At 46.7% G+C, this 27,731-nt stretch overlaps 1 protein-coding gene across 4 annotated transcripts in view; it reads right to left on the bottom strand.

The window, feature by feature from the left end:
• Positions 1–27,731, bottom strand: part of sema4c (sema domain, immunoglobulin domain (Ig), transmembrane domain (TM) and short cytoplasmic domain, (semaphorin) 4C) — a 106,859-nt gene that overhangs the window by 26,720 nt on the left and 52,408 nt on the right. For all 4 annotated transcript variants that reach the window (XM_086207432.1, XM_086207431.1, XM_086207430.1 and 1 more), the window contains 2 exons: positions 19,895–20,102; positions 3,234–3,388 (listed from right to left, as the gene is read on the bottom strand). In XM_086207432.1, coding sequence (XP_086063558.1) covers positions 3,234–3,388; positions 19,895–20,006 — 267 coding nt within the window. In that variant the 5' untranslated portion in view covers positions 20,007–20,102. The remainder of the gene's footprint in view (positions 1–3,233; positions 3,389–19,894; positions 20,103–27,731) is intronic.

The following is a 27,731-nucleotide window of genomic DNA, read 5'->3' as shown; positions in this document are numbered from 1 at the left end:
TATTGTTGACGAGCACATAAAATGAATCTGGCCTTTAATGACATGGAGCGAGAAGGTCCATCAGAATTAACATGTGACACCCCTTATTCATACAAATGGAATAATGCAACTAATTTATACATCTTATTGCAAAACGTGCCTTTTTTAATGAATGCAGGGATCTTCTTTTCTGATCTAATATGATCGTATTTCATCGGTAAATTACAGAATATGAGCTGAAAATCTCCTGTCACCGGAGAGATGATGAACTTACACTGATTTACGTTTATTCACTGAATTAATTATTAGCACGAGCGGCTGTGAGCTATTACCTGGAGGAGCTGTGCTTTAAAGGAATGCACTGTAAGGAAGAACCTGTGTGTTTGAAGGGCCCTGCTAATGTCGGGTGCTTCATCTCACACCTGTCAGCACCAATGATGCAGCCTTCACTTCGGCCATTAGCGAATTAAAAAAAGACCTCAAAGGAACATGCCAGCTTTTTTTAGGAAGCAGAGTTATTGGCCATCCTCCCCAGAGCCAGAAAAGAAGATGGATACCCCCCCGCTAGCGTTAGAATGCTGAGATTCACGTTAGCTTAGCTTAGGCTGTGCAGCAAACATAAGTGCAGGATTCGGGAACGATCATCTTCCCACGTGAGGCATCAATTGGACAAATCTAGGCTCTTGTTATCCGTCCACTTTGAGAGTGATTTCATGTTGAAAATGTCACACAACTGAAACAGAGGTGACGACACAGACTGAGCGGAAATGATAAATGAACAGAAGGAATGAAGTCGGGTCCAAAGATATGGAGGAGAGAGCTGAAGGGGAGCTGTGCGTCTCCAAAAAATGAGTAGAGGACAGCAAAAAGTAGGAAGGGGGGGGAGTAGAGATGGAGGATGGGTGAGAGAGGGATGGGAAGACGGTGACAGACGGCCGACCGTTCCCTCGTTCCTGCCCAGACGTTTATGTGAGCTGGCACCCCGTCCATGTCCCACATTGGGGGGTTACAACAGGTGCTGTTATCACGACTGTAAGACTCATAACCCTCACTCAGGCAGCCTGGGTGTGTGTGTGTGTGTGTGTGTGTGTGTGCGCGCGTGTCTGAATCTAATAAGTGCTCATTACAGTAAATCAGATAACAATCCCCCAGAGCTGCAGGCCGCTCACTACACCTTCATTCGCCTGCTATAATTGTATTGATCGAAATATGGACCAATTATTGAGAGAGCAAAGGGAAGACAGATGCAGTCTCTCAAGGCCTCGCCGTCGCCGCACGTGTGGAAGCATCAGGTGAAGTCAAGGGTATTTACAGAGAGCTTTTAACAAACAAGTTCGCCCTCCAGTGCAGCGCGGCAAAACAAGAGCCACAAATTAAAACGAGAACATCAAACCCATGATTGAGGAGGCGCATCCTAAATTCAAGGTAACTGCGTCGCAGCCGGAGCCATGAGTTCTGTTTGAGCCTGTGTGTGGTCTTGTTTCGCCATCTCAGCGGGGTCCTGGCTATTCGGACACTACAAATTCACAATTGTCACTCGTGCAACCTGACGTGTAAAAATGCTGAAAACTAAAACTTTGGAAGTCTGAGGAGTTCCAACTGGTTTTGGATTTGGGTCATGATCAGATTTAATTTGTGTCCAGGTTCGAGGTGAGGCTGGCCGAGGTTTGATAAAGGAATTCATATGAATAATGAACATGAATAATGGGTCCCCATGAGGATAGTAAAATCAACTCTATACGTGTGTGTGTGTACGTGTGTGTGTGTGTGTGTGCGTGTGTGCGCGTGTGCTGTCAGTAGTGATATATTGAAGGAAATAGTTGCAAATATTGCAATCTCAATATTTGGCAACTCACACGAATCCCGATGGCTCTGCAACAGATAAGATAAAGAACCACAACATAAAACAAGCACTTTGTAAAATGACAAAAAATCTTTTTCCTGAGTCCAAAGTGCATCAATAAAATGTTCTGTGGAAATGTCCTTCATGATTAACAACAAAAAAAATGCTTGTAATGCCAGAAGTTGAAATTTAGTCTTCAGGGTTGCTGGTCTCTATTTGTTAGGACATTTCATGGCAATCCATCACAACCACAACTGTCCGCCTCATGGTGGCGCTAAAGGAAACATCGAGTCATGGAGGTTCCTCATCTTGGGTCCATGAATGTCTCATCAAAGTCCATTCTGATCCATCGAGTGACGACGGAGAGCACAGGCCTGCACAGCGACTCTGAAGTGTGTTCTACACTAACAACTGTTTGTTTACATCATTCTCAACAAGGCATCTTTAATTATAATTTCTGTACATCGTTTAACTAGCGAGCTCCAGCTAGCGAGGACAGCGAGCCTGGCAGGTTCGCGGACGTCGTGGCTCCATCGCCGACATCCTCGGATGCATCTTGTTTCTTTGTCTGCATCAAAACTTGCTGGGTGCTGCGCTGGCAGGCTAAAACAGAGCCTTTCTGATAGCATTTCTGATTTTCTGGGGATTGAAAAACACTGTTTGTGGCTTTTAGTTTATCATTAAAAAACAAACAAACAGTAAAACATGAAGATATAAGCTCAATAAAAGCGTGGATGAAACTGAAGGCGGACCTGCCGCTGCCTGACTCACTGGCATGTGCATTATTGGAGGCAAAGGGCTTTTAGCTCAAAGGAATAATTAATACATGCTATTATCGTTTTTGACCCTTCAAGGAGAACACTTTAATATGTTTTAAGAAGGTATTAAATTGCTTGACAGTTTGTACATTATTAACTTCTACAAGCCTGAAGATTTAATAAAAGAAATGCAGGCCAGACTAATAAAAGACCCAACAACTTCTATGACTCATTCCACTTTATTACGCTGCCATTACCTTCGTTCACGATCTGCCCGAGGTTTGGAGTGTCACTGTCCTGTCCCTGCATTTTTAATTTGCAGCCAAGGAATGTGGCAGAGATTACACTTTATTTTTTGCAGTTTTAGTATCATAATTTTATCAGAATGTATCATAACTGAATTTAGTGCATTCAGCGGTAGAAGTGTTAATAAAAGCGGAGCTCATTAACCGAGCAGTGTGGAGGAGATGGCGCTTCAGGTTCCTCCACCATGACATGAAATCTTTCCGTTGATTCAAAGTACAAGTGTGTGTGGGATGAAAGGAAATGTTGGGAACTGATTTTTTTTATCCCTAATGAACTTTTGCAGGTTGTGTTGTTGTTGTTGGTGGTGTGTGTGTGTGTGTGTGTGTGTGTGTGTTAGGCTGTGTTACCTGTGGCCGTAGCTGCCGACTGATATCGTTGGGGTCCAGGGCGAACAACGCCTCGCGTGCTCCCACGTATAAAACTCTCTCGTGGTCGGACAGAGTCAGCATGCTGTAGTTGAAGACCCCCGGGACGCTGAACCTCGCCATGCTGTCCAGCACATCTGGTCAAAGACACAGCGGGGAGGTTCATCAGATCGTGACATTATTAAAAACACTCCGCTGCAAACATTCGTCCAATCTGTTGACAGGATAAAAGAGAACATGTCACATTTTACTTGTCAGAAGATGTCTGGGCTTTCCCGCCACACCTCGCCTCCCACAGCTTGATGATGTCCACCCGTCTCACCACATCTCTTCCCTTCATTAAGCACTCTTACACAACCCTCAGATGGCCGGCAAATCTGCTTAACTGGTTTCATCTCCCACCTGTAGATTCAGATCTCTTTCTACGTTCCGTTCAAGCTGCACGGATCAATAATTTTGTATCAATAACAGAAAAAATAACAGAGGAATCTTTAGTTTGGAGTCCTCAGTGATTTTGTTGCTCTCACCCAAGCGGAGCTCATCACAATGTTTTTGTGGCTGCAGCAAATCAGCTAAATGCACCGGCACCTACAACAGCAGGGGGAACGAGTCGCTACTCGAGCAGCTTAAGAGACCAGTGTTTCTCTCTGACCCCAAATAAATGCTTAGCAAACAACAACGACCAGCTTTGTCTTCATGAGGTATTAATATTTCATGTATCGCGGTTGTGCTGATAGTGTGTTGTGCTGCAACCTGGTGGAAAAACAACAACAACAGCAAACAGCTATTGCCAGTTAGAGAGGTTTTCATTTTAGCCTGCAGCACTCAGCTGCTTATCAGCTGGCGTTTCTTCTGTAGGCCTTCGTCACCGAGGACGTTCTGACATGTCACTGCAGCAGAAGCACACGATTAGATAGAAACAATCATGAGTTGAGGCTAGTTAGCTGCTTCAGCTGCTAACACTCCCGCTGTATCACTGTCACACTGTCACAACTTGCCAGTGCTAATGTTAGTAGTAATTAGGGCCGAACAATTCATCACAATATCACCGCGTTCCCTCCGGCTGTTGGAACGTGGCCGAGTGCAATATCCAAATCGTAGGAGCTGCAGTTTAATCCATGAAGATGAAATGTGTCACAACATGTCTGGTACCGACACCAGCGGAATTCATCTTCATTCACATACACTATTTTCAAATACAATGAAATGCAAACATTTCCACTGAAGTCACAAATCACGTGACACTGTCAGATTCATCAGCTTGTGGTCGAGCTCAAGTGCACGTGTGATGCGACGCAGGCAGAGCCACAGTTTGGATGTAAAAACTGCCAAACAAGGCCTGCTAGCGTTTTTAAATGAACCTCCTTAAAATCAAGAGACCTCTGGAGACAAACAGTCCAGCTGATTCTGAAATTGTCAACGTCTGCTAGAGGCTGTTTTTATCAGCCCGTGGAACAGACCATCGAATAGAAAAGGTTCTACGTTCATTTATGAAAGCTTTTTTTTCAACTAAAAATCAAAGAACGCCTCACATGACACGGATGCTGCATCAGGCCTTAAAGAGTGAATCATGCTAACGTTGCAAAAGTAGAACAGCAAATCCATCAGATGTAGGTGGCACGAATGGAAACACCAGGAAAGGAAAGTGAAGGGTTCCTACGGGACGGAATGCTGCACTCGGCGCTTCCCAAGCCCCGTGTTTACTTTGAGAACCTGGAGCCACAGCCTCGTCTGCAGGGCAAATCTGATAAGTTCCAGATCTGCATGTCACAAGTGAGATAAGGTGCTCGTCTGTTTAGTGAAGCCGTGCAAATAAACAAGTTGCAGCGGCGCTCTCTTACCAGCCCTTGTTTTGATGAAGAGTGCATCGAGGGAGTTATGGGAGCGGCGTGAAAGTCATCTGGAGGGTGCAGACGGTGATAAAAGAAACCAACCTTGGGCTGCGTCAAGCAGACACTTTTAATTCAACTGGCTGATCCAGAAGCCAAAGCGTTTCATTTTTGATCAGATGATGAGATGATTCGCTTGTTTAGTGTCGAAAAAAGCAACAGCCTCGCTTGTGTGTTGGGGAGTTTAACAAAGCAGGTGGAGAGAGCGGCTCAGTTGGGCTGCACCCCTCCACAGCTACCAGGAGGACTTAAAGTATTACTGCAAACGGAAAATGAGATCCAAGTGACATCGGCACAGAAATGCCTGAGCACAAGAAAGCTTCCAAATACAAGCTAATAAGGGCTGGAAATCTGATGTGTGATTAGATTCGTCATTATCTGGGATCCAGATGCAGATCACATCTTAATACCAGGCCTAAATGAGGCTTCGTACTCTGATTAGCTATCACGCAGAGCATTAAAGGAATATTAGCCTCGCAATTGATGGGATTTTTATTTCCCCCCACGACTGCCAAACTTCAGAACGACTGCTCATATTGTGGGTTGTTTGTGCTTTGCCACAAACAGACACTAACAATTCTAAAAAGATGATAAGAAAAAATCTCAAAATGTCTTCACCACAGTCCCATCTGCAGGATTCACTGAAAAACCAGAGCCGACTCGCTCTTCCCTTTTTTTTTTCATCAAAAATTTAAAAAGATACACCCGCTGTTTTGCTCCTGACTCGCTCAGACACAATTACACACACACGCCCAAACACACACACACACACACACACACACACACACCACTCAAATCCCCTGACTAGCATACAGACAAACTAGTGGTGCAGAGCAGGGAAGAAAGCGAGGCAGAGACGAGGGGAAATTGAAAGAAGATGGTGTTTAGTTTTCATTATCCACACTCGTGTTGCTTGTAGTGTCACCTTGTTCTCCTCCTCCTCTCTTTCACTTTATGTAGGCAGATAGAATGTTGACGCGCTCTACATAATGTCATCTCATAAATTCCATAAGAACATTTCCTTTTTTTTTATCTTTCCTGGCTGAATTAGTTTATTTCTTTTCCAAAAGCAGCTGCAGCAGAGACCAGTTTTAGTGATTTATGGTGCGACGCTGTGGCCCAGTTGAGACCAAATGGACTTTCACACATGATGAAGGCTGCGCTCGACAAATATGGAGTTTGTCTCTTTATGTGTGTGTGTGTGTGTGTGTGTGTGTGATGTACAAAGACAGGGGTTTGAAGAGGAAGGCTCGATACTGAGGGCTTGACTGATTCAACTTTTCCTTTGATACCATTGAGTGATAAAGGTCAGAGAAATGCGGGTGTCCTCCACAGCCTCCGCTACCACACCAGAGTCATTTCACCAAATACGGCTGAGTGATAAATCACATTTTTATCTCCACTAAAGTACCTCATAAATACTTGATTTCCAGCCAACAGCCCCACCTGCATGATGATTCATCCGTGTTTCTGTTGCTGAGATGTTGAACTTACGTTGAAGTTCAATTTAACAGAAACAACGTGAACCCAAACCAGGTCATTCGTCACTTGCACTTTAAAGCAGAGTTTGTACGACACCTTAAGGGTGAACTGTCGCTTAAAATGATGCGAAGCCCCATTTATCCCAAATAAAGTGTTTCAGTTTAAGAGACAACGTTTTTGTTGCATCTCTGCCCAGCAGTGATGCATCGCCACACTTTCACGACGACACCGGGGCCGATTTCCCTGAGTATCATCACTTATGTTGCTGCTGCTGATGTCATGTCGCCGTCATCATGAGGAAACGCATAACGCTTCTTATTAGAAGAGCAGAACAGATACAATCTCTACGTCTGGGTGTCTGCAGACGGTTCCACGCCGCCCTCTTGGCTGCTAGTTTTCTACCATGTGACTGCAACTCAGGCAGACTTGTTTGGCGTGAAACCCAGAGGGTCCAGAAACTCTGATTGTGGCGGGTCACAGTGCCTCCCGGCCACCAATGCATCCAGTCCACCCTGGTTCTTGCTAACTGGGACGGTGTCCAACTGAAAGACCTCACTGAGCTCCAACGATAGATTTACTGCAACTGTGCGTGTAAACCCAGTGACTGACACAGGAAAGGACTCTTTAGTGGGCCCTCACGCCTGAATGACTGAGCCTGCAAACCAACTCTAGTCCTCTTATTTCTAGTCAACTAACAAAATTACATCACAAGGAACATTTCAGTGAGATGTGTTTTCAGACAAAAGACTCCTCCTTCATCCAGAAAAACACTCACAAGCAGAGTTTCACAGACTTCCACTGGAACATTTTCACTGTGAAGTTTGTTTCAGTCCAAAAACAGAACTTTACTGGGCAGCGAAATCTGGACAAGTGAAGGTAAAACAAGAGACAGGCGGCATGTTGATGAGTACAGATGGATGTAGGGAGACACAGGAGGGAATAAGAAAGCAGCGGAAGGAAGCAGCAGATAAGTACTGAAGTCAGCTTATTATCTGAAGAGCGACGGCGTATAAACATTGGAGGGTATACACAGATGAGCGAGCGAGACGAGAGCCAGAGGAGAGAGGAGAGAGAGGAGAGCATCCTCAGGGGAGGACCCAACACATCTGCTGTGTTCCACACAACCGGGGGGAAAACCTGAGCACTGACACACTTCCTGAGCCTCACACACACACACACACACACACACACATGCACACACACACATGCACACACACCAGCCAAAATGTCCTTATAATGGTGGTTACAAATGTGTCCTCACTAAGATAGAACAACATGAAACACACACACGCAAGCTCCCACTTGTGTCGAGGAACGGGGCTACACACACAAATAAAGACACACACACTGAGTACACAAGTTATGCTCAAGCTAAAAGACAACACAGTCAGTACGCGCGCGCGCACACACACACACACACACACACACACACACACACACACACGATGTTCCTCCAGGGTACCTGCTCACTGGCTTGATCGTGTCTCCACCAGCTGAGGGAAAGTTGTGAGGCGTGCGTCCTGTTTGAGGTGATCAGCAGCAGCGCTGACATCACTGGAAACGACAGCCAGACGTCTCCTTCGTGTGTGTGTGTGTGTGTGTGTGTGTGAGAGAGAGAGAGAGAGGCTGCTACCTGTGTGGTTCTCTCTGTAATTGGCCGTCCACCCCTGTGACTCGTCCAAGTGTTTTGTGTGTTTGTGCAAGAAGCTGCAAACGAAACAACATCTGAGGGTTTCCACTAATCAGAGCCTTTGACGTGTGACATCATCAGGCTGAACTTTGTGGAGAAAGTCCACAAAGTGGGAAGCATCAAGGAAGCGTGATGTCATTTATTTATTTAATAATTATTCACATGGTAATAATTCTCTGTGCTGCTGGCTCTGGATTTACAACATCTCAATAGGTTTTGACGTGTTAAACTTTGATAATTTGAAGACTTTTCCACTGCTTTTAAAGCCTGTGTGTGTGTGTGTGTGTGTGTGTGTGTGTGTGTGTGTGTGTGTGTGTGTGTGTGTGTGTGTGTGAGGGTGGTTTTGGTTAAATTAGCAGGCCTTTGATGCTGGCAGACAGGAGTTTGTAAGGAGCAAAAGAGAAGGGAGCGGATAAATAAGAGGCATGCTGTGACTAAAGGAGGTGTAATGATGCAACAGTCGAAGGGAGCAACACGAACCAAAGGCACAACAGAACCCGGAGGAGAAGGGAGAGCTCTGCAGGCCTGACCGAGGTCCTATCATTGAGAGGGAGGGTGAGCAGAGTCGGCCTGAGGTGACGCCATGGAGACACCTCTTCACTGGCTGGCTGTGTGTTTGCCTTTAAATGAATGGTCGACTGTGATAAAAGAAGGTAATAGAAAGTGTGACAGCCTTGGGATCTGTGTGTGTGTGTGTGTGTGTGTGTGTGTGTGTGTGTGTGTGTGTGTGTGTGTGTGTGTGAGAGAGAGAGAGAGAGTGAGAGAGAGTGAGAGTGAGTGAGAGAGAGATATTCTTGTCAATAGGTCCTATTTGATAAAAAGAGACACAGGGATACCGGAGGACACAGTAAAATGGCTCACTGTCTTTTCAGGTCTGATTTTGGGGTAAAAGGTACTGCAGTGAATGCATCACGGCACCAAACTCATGTAGAACAGGATACAGACACAGTAAAGATAAAGATGGGGTCGGTCATGTGTGCCTATGACAGTAGCGCTGTAATTTGTTCATGAGTGACATCGTGGCGTGGCAGCAGCGGGACGGCGGGACACGTGCAGCTGTCTCTCTCTGAGGTATCAGGAGGCTTATTGGCTTGAAAACGACAGCTGTCTTTTTATCTCACTGGGTCGAGGTACAACGAGGACACAATAGTTTAGCGGTGTAAATCAAAGCAGCTCAATTATCAGCTGGCTAGCTACACTGCTAACGCCAGCTAAAGGGTGCTGCAGGTCGACGAGTGACCTCCCGCCCGGCTCGCTCTGACTCATCGCCACAAAGAAAATCAGCGTTTCCTGGTGTTTTACTGCTCTAAAGCTCGTTCACAGGAGCTTTCATTCCTTCCTCAAGCAAAGAAAGTAAGTTGCATGTTGTCATGTTGAATTATTAGTGATGCAACGACGATGGAAGCAGCTTCCTGCTATGGGAGGTGACATGCAGCGATCGACGTGTTTTCGTCTCAATCCGATAAACACCTGCAGATTCTGGAGCCATTTTCTTTCTTTAAAAAAACAACAACACATTTGAGTGTCTGTTGGCATTTTGTTTAAGGTGACATCGTGAGGCTGTGGTACACTCAACACCACTTCTTATTGAAGAGAGTAAAAAACACACACAAATGGATCCCTGCAGGATCCGGTATTAATTGGTCAGGTGCCTCTCAGGGTGTCTCATGGTCCAGGCTGGGCCAGGAGAACCTTGTACATACGTGTATTTCTACACAGACAATAGTTTGGCAGTTCTTAAATCACATTTTCTAAATGCTTGGCTGCCAGTGAGAACGGGAGCTTGCTCGATCCTGTTCTCGAGGCGTATCGGTCGTCCTGGGATCGTTCTAGCCGGTTCCCTTCTTCCTGTCTTGGTGGTGCTGCCCTTTGTTCTCAACTTGCTTTACAAATGAATCTGAATGAGGTCCACGGCAGCACCTCAGCCTGATGTTTCCCATCTGATTTCACGACATGAATCTGCAATCGACTCAGAAGTAGCGGGGTAAAAATACTCCTGCACTCTGAAATGTGTACTGCAGTAAACGTACGTGGCTGCCGCCCGCTGTGGTAGACATGTGATCACCGTGTGGTTTTGAATATTTGGAATCACGCCTCCCATTCGGCGGACATCAGGCTCAAGTTTGTCATTGAACGCACCACAAGGGAGACTTCTCCGACCGGTCTGTGTATGCCACGGCAGTATACAGCAAATATAATGAAGCTTCAAACAACACATGATAGAGAGGAGGCCACGAGTAGCAACCTCTGACATGAGCGCAGTCTTGATGAGAGGCAGACGCTGCTCAACAAAAGCTAGCAGTTCTACTGCAGTCTCTCTTGGACTGAATGTTTGCTTTGAAGGCAGCCACAAGGAAGAATTATTCAACATAAGCAAAAAAAAAAATAAAGCTCACTTTGATCGATGACAAGCACATTTTAATTGTATGAACTGAAACGGAGCCTGGAGGCAGGATATCAGTCATCTGGGATGGAAAATGAGGAGTAGTAAGACATATAAACCAAGAAATGGTGTTTTTTCTCACAAGAAATCTGAAATCCAAATGTTTAGAAGGTTCGGTAAATGCTGTCCCCTGACTGTGAGTCTGCTCATGTCCTTGTAGGGTATGAAAGGGTCAGGTCACCGTGTCACCATCCAGTCCAAACCAAACTGAGCTGGCCTGGCAGGACAAGGAGGAGGAGGAAGAGGGGGGTTATGTGTGTTGCTGCACGGCCGGCTGACACGGTCTTGATCAGGGCCAGGACTCTGATCTGCCTCCTTCAGCCTTCCAGTGGAGCTCCAGCAGCCTCCCTCTCCTCGCCGGCTATAAATACATGCAGCCTCTGCTCATAGCTCCTAACCGCCGAGCCACTCACACACCAAACTATGATTAAAGGCCTATTTTAGGGAGAGCTTTGAAGCAGCGACAAACACCGAATGAGAAGCAGAGACAGACACTGTGCAGCACTCACACACACACAAACACACGCGCACACACACACACACACACACACACACACACACACACACACACACACACACACAGGAGCACGCTGACAGACCTTCATCAGAGAAGGTACCCCTTTTGAAGGGAAACCGTATGCACACAAACAGACACACAGGCGCGCGCACACTTGGATGCATGCACTTCGGCAGGTTCAGAGGAGAATCAGGTGTACGACAGAATGAGAGCATGAGGGAAGATAGAGAGAGAGAAAAAATGGGAAGATAGATATTATATATTCAAACAATACCAGCTGCTGTGAGCTGAATGGAGGTGATTATAAATGGTATAAAGGAAACACAAAGTAGGAATAAATGAGCTTTATTGGATTAATGGGACGAAAAAAAGGAGAAAAAGGAATTCATGCCATAAAAGCAACAGCCTGGCCCAGAGGGGGGGGGGCCGCCATTACTTCCCACAAGAAGCAGAACAAATCCAGAACTGTTTGATGCCACAAGTGAGTGTTTTCCATTCCAGAATCCTGGTTCTGCATGTGCGGCTGGTGCAGCACTGGGCTCCACCGGCCGGGCTCCACCGGCCGGGCTCCACCGGCCGGGCTCCACCGGCCAGGCTCCACCAGCCAGGCTCCAACGCCGCAGCGGTGACAAACACAAAGTGGGACAGAAGGACGCTCGTGTAGCTGCCACTCAATCACGTTTGCAGTTTGACTCACAGAACAACCTGTGTGCCAAAAATGACAAATGTTGCCAAGAATTCTGAAACGCCGCTGAACCTCCGCGAAACTCCGCTCAACAAAACTGACGAAGAACTTCATGGATATTTGTAAAAGCCTGCCAGAATGTCTTCAGAAACTGATTCATGTGTCCACAAACGCTGACACTGGCGGCGTTAGTTAGTTGTTATTTTCCCAAAGGATTCACGTGAAGGTTCTTTGGTTCAGGAACAGCCTTCAGGGACAAATCTGCAGATCAGTGCCTTGCTCATGTTGTTTCGGCACTGAAGAGCCACATCCTCTAGAATCCTGTTGCCATAGTTACTGCACAGAGGCATCATGGATAAACCGGTCCGGTAATCGCTCTTCATTCAGGGACATCCATCATCCATCCATTTTCTATACCGCTTTTCCGTGAAGGGTCATGGGGGGGGGGGGGGGGGGGCGGAGCCTATCCCAGCTGACATTGGGTGGGTGGGGGGGGGGGGTTCACCCTGAACGGGTCACCAGTCCATCACAGGGCCATCAGGAGCAATCAGGGGTTCAGTGTCTTGCTCAAGGACACTCGGACATGGTCACCGGGGGAAGTGGGGATCGAACCAGCGACCCTTCAGTTGCTAGACAGCCGCTCTACCTCTGAGCCAGTCTCATTGTAAATGTAAGCATCAACAAACACCTCCTCCCTGCTGACCAGCTGTCCTTCAAGCCACGTCAGGCTCCTGAGAGGTGAGCGAGGCAGCGTCAGCGTGTTGAGGGTCTGTGATTGGTGCGCGATTGATGAGCAACGCTGATTCAATCAGCTGATTACAGCTGGGCGTATGACGGCTGTGCCCTCCGCTCACTCCCACCTTCAAATGACCCGCTCCTCAGCACGACGTGCATCCCGAAATATCCCTCAAACCGTCTCCCGATTCACCGTCAATCCTGATTGAGTGGCTCTCAGTGTCAAACATCCGCTCTGACCTCGTAAGAATCCCTCACGCGCCAGACTGGGATGTTCACAGCTGCTCTGGATTCAGAGTGGGAGACAGCTGCTAGAATCCATTCTGCAGCTGCCAGTCTCACATTTGCTTTACAGCCACGTTTTTTAACAAACAAAAAAAAAGATTATATAAAAACCGACGTAGCAACAGGTGACTGCTGCTCCTTTCCTCTGTCCAAGCTCAAATGTCACATGACTTGAGTATAACGGAGCTGTTGTTGTAACCATGACAGTGAGAGTCCAGCTGAGAATGGCATCCTAACTCAAAAGTGAGTTCTTTTCTGTGCCCAAATCCAACCGCACCTCAAACGCAGCATTCTCACCTCACAAAACTGATGGAAGTGGCGACCGACAGCTGCCATTTTGACCCTAGCACACACGTCTCAGACTGACATTTAAAGGGACATGACAACTTTTTGGGAAGTACACTTATTGCCCATCCTCCCAGAGACATGTCCTTCTCTCCTCAGAGCCATAGGGGCAACCTGGCCACTAGTTAGCTTAGCACAATGAATGGTCTTAGATGGGCATGTTAGCACACCTCAGTTGTACCTGCCCCGCTGCGCTGAACCGTGTTCCGACGGTTGATGAGGGAAGAAGTGTTTTATTTGCAGGATAGCTGACAGGCAGCACAAAGAACCTTTTCATACTGATTCAGTTTCTTGCTAATTGTCTGAACACCACTGCAAACATCAAGAAATTCAATTTCCATTTAAAAATAAAACCAGTATTTCAGAGGCGGGAATGAGCAAATGTTGCTAAACGACAAGTAACGGATTGTTCCTGGCTTCCTCTTGTTACGCATAAGAGAAATGAAATCATGTCGTTAGGAAATAGACGTTTGATTTTTTTCACGCTAAGCGCGTGAACATCACATGAGTGTATCACTTGAAACGTCTGGGATAATGAAGGAGACTGATGGTGGTAACCTGGTGCATCAGTGGAACCACGCTAACACCGGGACAAGGAGGTGCTCAGGCTGAGAGGGACATTTTCATTTTAATCCACATTCCCACTTGTCGACACATCAGCTCTCACCGAGGCAGTGTGACGACGGCGAGCACGCCGGGTCCTGACATCTGCTTCAGACTGTTAATCTTTACTGACCAATCAGCGGACGGGTCAGGGATGAGTGACACTCATCGCAGATAGAAACACGGTGATGAATTGCCTTTTTTCCCTCATTCCTCCTTCCTTCCTGCCCATCTATCCTCCCGGTCACGCACAAGCCTGCGCTGCCTCCTCCTCTGCCTCCCTCTCAACTACTCATTACTGTAATTGGAGGGTTTGAGGAGATACGGCAGAGACAGAACCAAGGAAAAAAGGAAAGGTAGAGGGAGTGAGCGCCAGCCAGAGAGTGAGAAAGAGAGAGGTTTCCAGGGGTCAGAGGCCCAGCCCGCTTTCACCACTCGTCTTGTGCGCCCCCTTCCTCCCATCATTCCTTGTGATATCTTTCTTTTTCCTAAATCATGAGGCACACATTTGCATTGGCGAGTCTTTAAAGATGCAGGGCTCGTTTACCCAATCAAAGCTGGCTGGACTTCCAAACTAAATATTACATTTCTGAGGGCTTCACTTCTCTTCCTCCCTCCCTTTCTTTTCCTCCATTCTTTGTTTAACCACAGCTGCTGTGTTTCAGCATAGTTTTGGCTTGCTGGTCTTTGTCACTGGGCTGGGCTGAGCAGCATAAGCGGTTGTGTGTACCAACACAACACAGGAACTCAGAAAGTTGAGAAGCAAAAGAAAAATCGCTGATGTTCAGATTTATGTGTAATAAGCAGCATTGAGGGAAGATATCGATGCACTCAAACCCGACCGACCCGGGGCAGCTGGAAGGCATCTCAGCAGACAGGAAATAGATGGGTCAATCAATATGGAACGGCCCTCGCTGCAGTGTTGCACACCCTCCGCAGAGAGCATTTAAGCCATTTCAAACACACCCACAGACTGTATATACAAGAGAGGATAATGAGGGACAGGTGGAGGTAGTACCTAGAACTACAAGAGACTTGAGTGGCAAAAAAGTAGGTGAGTGAGTGTCAAAGCCCGTGTTATGCTGAAGTTGGGTAGTACATCTGCACACACGGGGCTTACTTTATGAAATATTCATTTGCGCAAATTTGTTCCTACAATCTACACGACTCTTAACCCTCAATTTAGCCTGACAGACAAACAACTGGGAATCACACAAAGACCTTAACAAGCACACATGGGTTACAAACAGCCACCAGGCTTTGCTTCCTGTCAGTAAGACTAAATTGAGGGTTTAAAAAGTCCTAAAGTGTGTAAGAACAATTTTTTGCAGAAGAACATTTCTGACAGAGGCTGGATGTCTCGGACCAGGTCAGAGAGCAACAAGATGTCTGTATTCAGCCTTTTACAGCACAACGACACGTCTGCAGTGGGATGAGGAACTCAGCAGGCACTCAGAGTGTTGAGTGTTTGGCTTTTTGCAAACGCCGAAAGTTTGCTTTTGGATAAAATTCTGTGCTTGTTTGTTCTTACCTAGTCCGCCAATCACAGCGGAGAGCAGCGACAATGGAGGAGCTTTTATACATGGCCTTGCCCACATCTGCTCTCCCTGTGTGGGTCAAGCTGTCTTTCATCCGGAGCAAAGACCAGAGGAAGTGCTCTACCTTGGGCTGACATTTTTGCTTCCCCTGAGATTCTGTATCATGGCAGCAAAAGTGTTGCAATTGAAAAAAACCCTCCAGAGCGCTCTCAAACGCTGCCAGCTGGGGGCTTTCAAAAGAACGGCAGGCAGCTTCAGCTGGTCAAAGACCTTTAATGCTGTCTGGTAACTCAGTGGTCACGTCAAACATGGCCACCATCCAGGTGACCAGCAGTTGTAGGAGTCTGTACTGACTCGTCGAGGACTTAAACTTAACTCAGCACCTGATAATTTGTTCCTCTGTGTCCAGTAACCAGCACAGGCACAGCAAAGACTTGAACTGGTAGCACTGGGAGCTGCTGCAGATCCTCACTGGAGCACAAGATATACATGAAATGCTGCCGAAAATAGACCCAAGCTGCCAACAAAATATAGAGAAACGTCGACTGAGGAGGGAATCAGATGCACGCGTGTATCTAACGTGCACTACTAGAGGAGACACTGATGGGGAGAGAGAGAGGGAGGGAGTAACAGCCTCTGTAAATGTGCAGCACTCATTTGCAGGTCTGGGAGGGATGTATATATGATGTCTGTACATAAAATGTCCCATTGGGAGATAATGGAGACGTTTCCGCTCTCCACTAAAGTCTCAGGTGAGGAACAACAACATCACAACAGCCTGGAACTGTCGACATGTGACAAGAGAAGAAACACGTGACTGCCAGAGAAGAAGAAGGCACACGCAAGCCGAGGATGTTTGTATGTTCGTCTGCAACCTGGTGTAAGCCTCGTGGAATTGCTGTGTGTGTGTGCGTGCGTGTGTGTGTGTGTGTGTGTGTGGGGGGGGGTGGTCATCTCTTCAACATCTCTGTGTCCATCAGGCATACTCACACACACAACAACCCCTCTGCACAGCCCACAGCGCCACATCCCTCATGCTGCCAGTCACACAAACACACACACACCCACCCACACACACACACACACACACACACACACACACACACACACACACACACACACACACACACACAAATAAATAAAGTGGGATTATATAGACAGACACACAGCTCTAAACAAACAAGCGCACACACAACCACACAAAAAGGTATAAACACAGATGCCCTCTCTGCTCCCACAAACTCTCTCACTCTTACTTTTCATTGCTGGTCCTCTAGTCTCTCGTCAAATTTACATTGCATACATTTATTCTCATGCACACGCACACACGCACACAGACACACACGCACACAGACACACACGCACGCAGACACACACACACGCCTGCCTCCATGCTAACAGAGAGAATGGCTCCCAGAGAGAGTGTATGTGCGTCTTCCACTCTCTCTTTCTCTTTGTGTCTCAAGCTACTTTCTGTCCTTTTAAGGTAGCGAATTACTGTCCACTCTCTCTCTCTTTCTCTCCCCCTCTGTCTCTCTCCCTATTTCTCCCACTCTCCATCTCTCTCTCTCTCTTCATCTCTTTCCCTGTCTCTCTCTCTCCCTCTCTCTGACTCTCACTCTCTCTACATCTTTCTGTCGCTCTCCCTCTCCCTCTCTCCGTCTCTCACTCCACATCTCTCTGCCTCTCTCTCTCCCTTCATCTCTCTCTTTCTCTCTCTAGCTGTCTTTTTCTTGCTTGCTTTCCATTATATGTCTCCTCTCTCACCATTTCGCCCCCCTCGTCTCTCTCAGCAGCTTTGTTTTTCCATTTCATCTCTCCTATCTCCTCCTCAGCACTGTAGCAAGAACCCATCCATATAAGTCATTTAACCCAGTATTGAGCCTGAAAATCTCATTTTTCTTTAACCAAGTGGAGAAATCTCTCAACGGGCAAGATAATCCCACTTTGTTTCCAATGCAAATCAATTTGCGTTGAGAATCTTGCAGCGCACAAGAGCCAGACTAAAATCCAATATGATAGAAGTGTGGTGATCTGCCTCCTCTCATGACAGGGCGTTCGCTGCCTGACAAAACACAGAAGCTGCAGCAGAAGTGAGGGGAGGTGTCTTGTTTTCTACATGCAGATTTATCCTCCTCTTCTTCAATAAGAAGAATATGTTTGAGAGAGGAGAGTGTGTGTGTGTGTGTGTGTGTGTGTGTGTGTGTGTGTGTGTGTGTGTGTGTGTGTGTGTGTGTGTGTGTGCGTGCGCGTGTGTGTGCGCAGCTGTCCCCGTTCACCCAGTCTAGTGTGACTTCACCACAAGCCTAAGCTGGCTGAAGTCCTGAGGAGATCTGGTTGCTCTGAGCAGTTCACCAGAAGCTAATGACCCCCCCGGAGAGGACTGCAGCATGGAGCCAGGAGGGGGAGTGGGGAAGAAACTACGCAAATAAAGGGAGGAAGGGAAGGGGATGCGTGATAGCGGCATGAGAAAGCAGCTTTAGAGGCACCCCCCCCCCCCCCCCCCACGCACACGGTTCTCCTCGAGAGCAGCAGAAATCTGAGCGTTTTCACAAAACGCCATAAGAGCATTTTGGGTTTATGCGATGAGCCGCAGCATACAAAGCGAAGAAGGGAAGGGGAGGACTAAAAGGCAAGAAAGAGGAGGATGAGGAGTGAATGGAGAGACAGATATGGGATGAAAAGTGGAATAGGTGGAACAGAGGTGAGAAATAGGGCTTTTATCACGTGTTTTTTCTTTCCTTTATAGTATTTCCCTCATCCCCAGGAGAGAGAACGCAGCACATCCCCTTTGAGGGATTAAAACAGACACTATTTCTCAGCTCGCAACAATTGGCATTGTTCAGAGAAGAAAGCCGGGCCAGGCTGCAGAGGAGGCCCAGATAAAGAGTGCAAATACAGTTGAGCGCCAGGATTAGACTGATGTATTGTTTTACTGAGGGTCGATGTCGACTTCTTAGCAAAATGCAGAAATCGTCCACCTCTGCTTTCAGAAAACAATCCTTGACAGACGGGAAGCTCATCCACTTGTGCAGAGGAGGCTGTGTTGTCAGTGTCATTTGTTTGTTTGACCCTCAGCGTGATTCGGCAGAACCTTCCTGGCTGGTTTCATGACACTTGGTGTCCTCCAGCCAAGGAAAGAACTCATTACATTTTTGGAGCATATCTCTTGAGAAGCTGCATGTTTTCTATTGGCTTTGGCAAGTCTGCACTCACTCTTGTCACTTATAATTACTGGATGAATCACACCAGTGCCAGCTCAGAACATACGTCAGTTTCAAACGCTGGCTTCTCACCATGACTGCTCTCCTGCGAGTCTCACACCACAGATGAAGAGTGAAGCACCTCCAGAGCAGCGACCAGTGGAGGACAGACACGTTGCAGCAGCATCTTACCAGAGAATGGCGACGTTCACGTGTCCTTTCATGTGCTGAAGCAGCTAATTAGCTTCTCTGCTGCCAACCGACGTTAGGGGAGACACACAAGTGATGCGCAGAGCAGATGTCACCGTGGAAGGAGACTGAAAATTATAGCTAATTTTCTTTGAACTTTACCACTGATGAACAACACTTGGTGGCTCAAGTCAACACAACAAATGCTTCAAAGAAGAAAAAGGGAATTATGATCAGAAAGGTCCAGGTAACTCAAGGAGGACTACAAATCAAAGAACCTTAATTCAGTGGATTCAACGAAGATTCAAAGTGTATCTTGACCTCCGTCGTCTGCGAGGGTTGCTTCATTATCACCTTCTGATGGAAAACAATAAAACAACACAAGGACAAACTCTTCCAGTAGATCGAAGACCGGTTCCCAACACCAGTGTGACGGATGGACGTAGCGTCTTTATCTGACTTCCTATTTCACTCATGTCGTCTTGTATTTAAGCATTAATCACTCACTTCCTTTAAACCTGAGAGTCTGAGCGTATCAGTGCTGCTGGCGGGTCCTGGATGGAACTTTCATGCGAAAGGCTCATCATGCTTGACAAGGCAGAAAAAACAGCCATTAAATCTATTACTGCTTTCACTGTCGACCCCTCAGGTGCTCCCACGCTGAAACCCTCCACTGGAGCACGGCCACCCTCCACAAAACAGAGACGTTCCTCGGAAAAATCAATGCTGGTCTAAAGGTCGAAGGTGAGGTAGCCCAGTGGTGACCCCCCCCTGACAGGGCTGACCTCTGAGGCACAGGTGGGGGGCGGGGGAGCATCACAGCTAGGAAGCCACTTATGTGGAACCCTCCCCCAGGTTGAAGCTGCTCCATAAAAGACTGCAGGTAGTTATGGGACAACACTTGATAGTAAAAAATATGTATTTAAGCTAACGAGCCTGTAACTGACAGTTAAAGGCCCCCGGATGGTTTTCAGCAGAAGGTTTAAACGCCCCCCGAGGTCTAACTCTTCTACCAGCTGGCCTCACTCGGCTCACTCACCGTGATACCGAACCGTCTTGCGTGGGATCGGGTTCCAGTTGAGGCCCAGCGACTTTTCCCATCCCAACAGAAACACCAGGAGCAAGACCCTGGTCCTGCCCATGGCTCCCATGTCAAGTCGTGCTCGTCAGAAATGGCGTGGAGTGGTGGATTCACAGTCCAATCAGATGATCGGAGGGACAGAGAGAGCAGCTGGGCTCCTGGCAGCCTGCCGAGAGAGAAAAACCAACACATCAGCTCACAGCAGCGACTCCCCTCCCTCAGTGGCTCGCTTGTTTATCACAAAGTCTTTAGTCAAATCCGTGTTTACATGTGTATTTATCTCATAGCAACATATTCAACCTGCTCTGAAAGGTGGTTTTCTCAAACAAGTACGACAAAACTGAGCATTAAAGTCCACGATAACAACACAGAAATGCAAATCAATCAAGCCAACAAAGATACAACTGTAATCAGTAAATGTGCCTGTGTGTGTGTGTGTGTGTGTGTGTGTGTGTGTGTGTGTGTGTGTGTGTGCTAACAACAACAAACATTTTAATGACTTTTTAGCCAGAGGGGTTATGCAGGAAAACTTTTCTGCGTCCCTCCCTCACTCGGAGTGATAATCCAGCTATCGCCACCCAAAAAAGCTGCGATACAGCTTATCGCTGCTCTCCTGTCAGACCCGTTCAGCAGCACTTTATTAAACTGAGTTATCAAAGTTAATTGGTGCTGGCAATGCATCAGACGCCAATGTGGTGGGGAATGAATGTCGAGACAAGGACAATCCAACAGCTCTAAGTTGTAAATGAATTGGTTTGTACCGAACGAACATGAGGAGAGAGCAGCAGCCCAGGGGGCGGACATGTTGGTGCAGCGTAACACTGCAGCTGAAACCGACGCAGTAGCAACGAGTGCCGCGCTTTCCATTTCATTCACAGTTCCCTTTTCATTATTCAAGTGTTTGAGTGTGAAATAACTTCTTTAATGATGTTGGACTGCTGTCATCAGTGGATTTGCTGCAGAACAACAACAACAACAACAGCAGCAGCAGCAGCTCCTCAGCTGGTATCCCACCACGCGGAGGCTTTCATATGAGCAGGTTTGATGTCTGAGAGACTCCTTCTGCCATTTCAAAGTTTTCATTTGTGTTGTTCACAGAATTCAGCAGCAACCACGGGAGGTTTAATAACACCTCCTAGATGAGCAACTGCTTGGAGGCTCATCCATCAAAGAGTTTTATCTTAATCCAGACGGCAGATTTCCCTCAAAAGTCATTTTTGATGGACTGTTCCACCTTGACCTCTGCTTGCTGCATTTGCACCAATAAAATGAGCAAGCAGTTGGTTAGCATGACGGTTTTCAATTTGAATGAGAGAAGAGAAAGAGGAAGGACAACCTTCAATGAAGCAGCCTCCGCGGCGGAGCTGAAGGAGCCAGCCAATGCTGTCGAATGCTGCCTGCAAATAGGCTTTGTTTCCTAGCTTGTTTTCTTCCCTTTGGCCTCTAAATCTTCATCGCCTCCCCCTGAATGGTGCCTTTGGTGAATCTGTGTCGTCTCAGAACCGCAGACCCTCTGACACCCACATAAGACAGTTACATTGTGTTCCACGTTCTAAAGTTGACTTTCTTTTTTACAGTTTCATCAAGTTTTCACATCCCAGAATCAACATAACCTCATCTAATTATAGGCCCTGCTCATAAAGGCTGCATTTATGCAATATAATCATGGATATTTTATCCAAAACTATAAAAAAAACGGTTCAAAAGAGCCCCGCAAATCATCACGCCGACACAAAGGAACACTGCACACAGTTTTCCGGCTCACGTTGGAAGTGATCTGAAGCTTGTGATGCCAGCAATCGTCTGCCAAGGAGTTTCCTTAATAGTGATTTTATCTTTGAAGGTAGACGGCTGCATGGCTGCGTTCCTCTCTGGGATCCGCCTGCCGTGTGTAGAAGCTGTGCAGTGTTCACGTGTGTCTTTGTGGTCCTGCCTGTGCGTGCTGCCTGCTTGGTTGATGTTTCACTCTGCTGTTAAAGTGGTGGTTATTTCATCTCTGTAGCCTAATATTGCCTTTTTGCTCCCGCCAGCAGTTTCAACAGCTCGTTTTATTTATTGTTGGCCGTTTGTGTTGTGATTGTGTATTGAATTCTGTCTTCGTGTCAAGTTAATTTTAGTGAGGCTGTATAGCCGCAGCAGCACACCCGCTGCTGGCAAAATCTTTGTCTCTCTTTTAAAACCAACAAATTTAGATGTCAGTGATTCAGTTGGATTGTCAATTCTCAGAGTATTTGTGGCAAACGGAAGTCTCCAAACTTCAGCAGGTAGAATCGAAACACCGCAGAGCCGAACACCACCAGGAACGGAACTTCTACTCTCAACTTGGAGCTAAAACCACAAATCAGAAAGTCAAACCAAGTCTTGTTATTTAAGCCAATTAGTGAACATCTCCTCGCTGGAGACGTGAAAGATGACTTATGACTCATAACAATTGAAATACACACACACACACACACACGCATGCACACACACACCATCTGTATAAGCTTTCTGTTCAGCACCTGCTGCTGCTGTGAAATTGCACCTTTGATGATGTGTGCTTATAGGAGAGAGGAACCCATTGACTTTTAAATAGGTACAAAATGTCAAACTGTATTATCTTTAACCCGGTGCAAAGAGAGAATAGCTCTGTATGTGCAGCACATTTTATGTCTCCTACTTCCTCCTCTTTTCCCACGTGCTTGTATTAAGTTTCTGTGCTGGCAAACAAACATTTGGTCTATTTGGCCGATTGGCAGGGGAGGTAATTGAGATTCGGAGATGCGTGCGTGTGTCTGCTAGTGTTTGTGTGCACACAGCCAATCAATGTGAGTTTTATTGATTACAAATTTGGGAGAAAAATAAGATGAGGCTGAAGGGAGTAACCCCCCCTGCACACCCCCATCCCAGCCCTCAGATCAGATCATTGCGACGTGCTGTTAAATGAGCGTGCTTAAACGCTGGGTTTGGGTGAAAGCTCTCCCAGCCTCACAGCGCCGACTACCAGCTTTATTGGATCAATGCTGGAGGCCTTAGCGGCCAATGCTTGAGTGAGCCGAGAAGAGATTGAGATGGAGGAAGGGAGCCAGCCTGGGAAGGAGGGATGAGAAGCTGAAAGGATGAGGAAAGAGGAGGGGGAGTTATGGAGGGGTTGTTGCAGGTTTTCTTTTGTTCTCTCCCTCCTTCAGCATTCACTCCTCTGTCTCTGTGCTGAGAGTCAACAAAGTGAAGGCATCCTTAAGGCCGGATTACATGAAGACGCAGCATGTAAAAACTCCAGGAGAGGATGAGGAGGAGGACGTCGATGTTTACAGGGAACGGCGGCGACTTGAGGTTGTCAAGGTCAAAGGCTTTCATCTCAGCACAGAAAGGGGCCGTCTGTGCCGATGGAAGGCGCAATTATTGTTCTAAGTGATGCTACCTGACTAAAGAAATCAGAAGACAAGGCTGTGAGTGACTTTCCTGCTCGAGAGGTAAAATTACAACAACCACAAGGCACTGGGCTCGCTTTATGTCATGCAGCTGTAAAACTGGCCAAACACTGGTTGAAAGAACTGCAGCGTTTCCCTTTAAGAATCTCCATCACATGTCCCGAGGCCTCTCTGGGATTTCTCTTCCACCCAGTGCATGCTGGGACAGGAAAAAAACTGGAGAGGGAAGGAAAAACTCCAGGGACCAATACATCCTACAAGGCAACAGTCACATGACCCTGGGCTCCTGCTTCAGCTGTAATTCATACATTCTGTCATATTGTAAAGGCATTTTTACAGCCTGACATTTACTGTAAGTGAGGTTACACATGTAACTGGGCTCACATCCTGGTCATTTATCTTGTTTCTTCCCTGTTTACGACGCTGTGATTTCAATGTCCAAGTACAAAAATCAAATCAATAAGGATCCTTTTGCCTTATAAGTGTTCTGAAATAAAAAAATAACACAATTAAAACTACAATTTGATCTACAAGCAGCAGCAAAAGCAGGATGCATTCCATCCTTGACAGTAAATTGATTCTTCACCCCATAAACCTATTTGTCGATTACTGGTCATGCAGCTGGATAAAGGAGGATTTTACCAGACGATGCGCTCGAACCTTCACAAACGGATGATTTGGGACTATTTTTCTGTTTTTAGCCGTCAGTCTCCATTAGTCTCAAGCTAAAGAGACGTAGCTGAGTCTTCCTGCTCTCGAGTCACAAAGACGTGATGAAGGAGGGCAAAAAATTTGTGAGCTCAACACTGAATGCTAAAATATACCTTTTAGGTGATGCATCACTTTCAAGTCAAAGCACACCTGCGTTATGGATGAAAATAGCAACATGCTAGCAGGCTAACTTTGCTAGCAGCATCGCCCCCTTTGAGGGCAAGTAGCTGTGAAAACTATTTAAAACCCAGCATTTTGTTCAATTCATTTCTGATGTCGTTCCATGCTGAGGGGTTTTATGAGGCGTAATTTAATTTGGGGTAATAACAATAAAGTAGAGATCAGCTTGCTGCAGTGCTGTTTTAATGTTCTCTTAACTTGACATCATTCTGCTGCTAAAATTGCACAGAAAAACATCAAGCTGCAACTTCAAGCAGCTTGATGAATGCACAAGAAGATGCTTGGAATCAGTGTACATAATGAAACCATCTTTTTACTTCCTAATAATTTCTCAGTGAGCCGTAATTTATCCCCGGTTCCACCTCTGCCACGATCACATGAGCTCTCCTGAGTCGCCTCACCGCCGCTGCTTTGAGGTCCAGCAGTGACACATAACTCTGCAGGCGGCATCAAATCATCTGTAGTGCACTGTGTGGTGTTGTTGTTGCTGAGCCTGCTTTAGCTAATGAACTAAGACACGCCAGCCTAATAATATCAGTCAGCGCTCCACAATAGAGAGCTCATTAAAACATCCAGAGAAATAGGCCACATGGTCTGATTGAATTTCTCGGCTCCTCTGTGTGTTTTGGCTGCGCTTGTCGATTGGTGTCACTGCATGTGTGTGTGTGTGTTTGTGCCGCGCCGCGCATGTGTGGTTGTCAGCGTGTACTTGGAAGAAAGACGAGTCCCTTTAGGGACACGCAAACCAGTGTAGTTTCCTCGAAGTGAGCAGAGGGGGAAAAGAATCAGAGGAAGCAAGTTTCCAACCCCCATCGAGCTGTCCTTCTGTTGGTGTCCTCTCCCTACCCTTCCCGTCCTTCCTCCCATTTTACAACACCCACACACCCACACACACACAGACACAGACACAGACACACACACACACACACACACATACACCCTTGGTGAAGTTGCAGCTGACTGCCAGTCCTTCCACGCATTGTTTGACTTTTAATCCTGACCTTTGACCTTTTAGTGGGCCCCAGAGAATCATGGTGCATCACCAGTCGTCCTTCACCCAACTCACACATTTGGGTGGACTTATTGCCCATTAACCCATGGGTCCCCCCCCCCCCCCCCCCATGCACAGAGGGATGGACTAAAGCACAGCCTCCCCACCCTTTTCCTTCCTCTCTCGCCTCCCTGCTAAACAAACACTACAGCTACCGTCAGCTCTCTTCCTTCCTTCCTGTGACCCCTCTCCTCCCCTCCCCTCCCCTCCATCTTTTATTGCTCGTGCAGGATTTATAAACATACAAATACAGGAAAGTGCAAACTTTCCCACTCACAAAGGCAGTTTTACTGAAATAACACAAGCTGGATTAAACAGTTTCACACCTCGTGGATGCAGGGCTGAGCCAGCGTTCCGGCCACGTTCCCCTCCACATCAACACGGTGGAGCGGCGCTGGGCCTAAAAGGTTGGACGGATGAAGCTGACCACAGATTTCACTTGGAAATTCCAATAGTTTCTTGACAGGATAGAAAAACTTCTGAAACAGAATAAACCCAGCCAGCACTTCCCTTAGAGGAAGTCATCTTCGTATGGATGTGTGTCCTTCACTTTTCTCAACAGCGATTCTGCCAATCTGCTTCACACTTGGCAGGTGCAGCAGACACAAGGTCAAGTTTGAAGTCATTTGGATGCGCAGTTTTAATATTTTTTTTGGCAAAACACTTTTCTTGCTGTTGATGCCCAAAATAATGACATAAAAGACACATCACTTACTTGAATGAAATACACTAAAGCACGAGTAACCAAACACTCTGTGATGAGTAATGGAAGGAATGAAGTTTAGTACTTGTAGTTTTTAGTTGTGCACGTTGAAACTCGCTCACTCGATTTTTTTTCCCCCTCTCTTTTCATCAGGAGCAAGAGATTTGTGAAGCTAGCAGTGAGTCTGGTTGCTTGGTTAACTCTAAAATAAAACACGCCTACTTCTAGTCTCCTTGTCCTGAACCAGAAACACCGCATCTGGTTTTGTACTTCTGTCGCAGTGAAACGGTGACCTCCTCCATCTTTACAGTTCATCCTCCAGTCCCAGCGGACGCTCATACAATATTTGAAGAAATTTCCTGGCACTGTTCCTGAGATATCACGTTAACGGGAACAGAACAGACCAACACAAGCACATCACACCTCCGCCCAGCCGCTGTGACCGCTGCAGAGAACAAACCCCACGCCTGGTTTGAGGTATCTGGTTCGTACCTGTTCAGGAGGAACAGTCACTGCCTGTAAGACCGACTGATGACCAAACCCAGTCGAAAACAAACTAACTGAGGCACGATTCAGCTGAAGAGTTCTCAGAGATGAATCGCTCGATAAGCAGTCTTTCTTTAGATGGAATATTCATTGCCAAAAGATAATTTGTAAATTAACATCCTTTCATTTTTGTGATTCATATATGGACTGAAGGGTTCACAATCTCAACCCCCCACAAGAGCCTTGAGAGAAGATGTATCATTGGATAATTTAACCAGTTTAGAGGTCTTTCTTCTCTTGCATGTAAAATGTTTTGATCATCCCAGAACAAAACTGAGAGGATCCTTCAAAAGTAGGAATAGCAATTTGACTCTGAGCTCAGTGTGTAACAGCTGTATGCCTGGAATATAAATCTGAAAATACATAATGGCTCCAGTTGTGGCGCTGCATCAAAGAAGATTTCAAGGTTTTGGGTTCAAGTCCGGAGCACAACGACTCTGAGAAAAAAAAAAAAAAAGGAATCATGTTCCAGAGCTCCCTGCAAAATGGATGAGTGGTGCGATGTGAGGTGGGGAAGATAACATGGTTTTGGCTGCTTCCTCTCACCTGCTCCTGCAGAGTTAAAGAGATACAACTGCTTTACATCACAGCTCCTTCCTCAACAGGGACGGGAGACCGGAAGGCTGTGGAGCCGCACCGCTTCTACTCAGAGAGAGTGTGGAGCTCACGGAGCAGATGTGGACCCTCCATTGACAGGGAAAACACACACCAGCACAAAATGCACACTCAGCATCTCAGGGTCTATGTGCACAGACACAGTTAGGCTCTTTAATCACGTAGATTGTGTGTGTGTGTATGTGTGTGTGTGTGATGTGCGCTCTGTGCTAATCCTCTGAAACCATGTTAACATGCACTTAAAAACATTTCCACCCTCCTGTCAACATCACACGGGAAGCAGCCGTCACTCTTAACGCACGTTTCCCATATTTGCATACAACTAATGATTCACTAACCAGCGGCGAGGCATCAAGAGTTCAAACGCGTCACGTAAATGGCAGTGAGTTTCAAATTACACGATGACTGGAATTCTCCTCACGTCCTAATTACTTCCAAGTGAAGTGGAACTGAGTATCACATTTGACTACAACCTATTTTTTACTTGACAAAAACATAAAAAAAGGATTCCTATGGCAGCTTGGGAGCTTGCTTGTCTTCGCCTCCCTCGCTGCCTCCCGCTGGCGCCCGCTTCTTTCA

The sequence above is a fragment of the Aulostomus chinensis genome, chromosome 6 (genome assembly GCF_037954235.1).
Source record: "Aulostomus chinensis isolate RoL2024-O1b breed Wild chromosome 6, RoL_Achi_v1.0, whole genome shotgun sequence".
Classification (NCBI taxonomy): domain Eukaryota; kingdom Metazoa; phylum Chordata; class Actinopteri; order Syngnathiformes; family Aulostomidae; genus Aulostomus; species Aulostomus chinensis.
The sequence above is the reverse complement of the archived record's forward strand: the minus strand, read 5'-3'. Positions and strand labels throughout refer to the sequence as shown.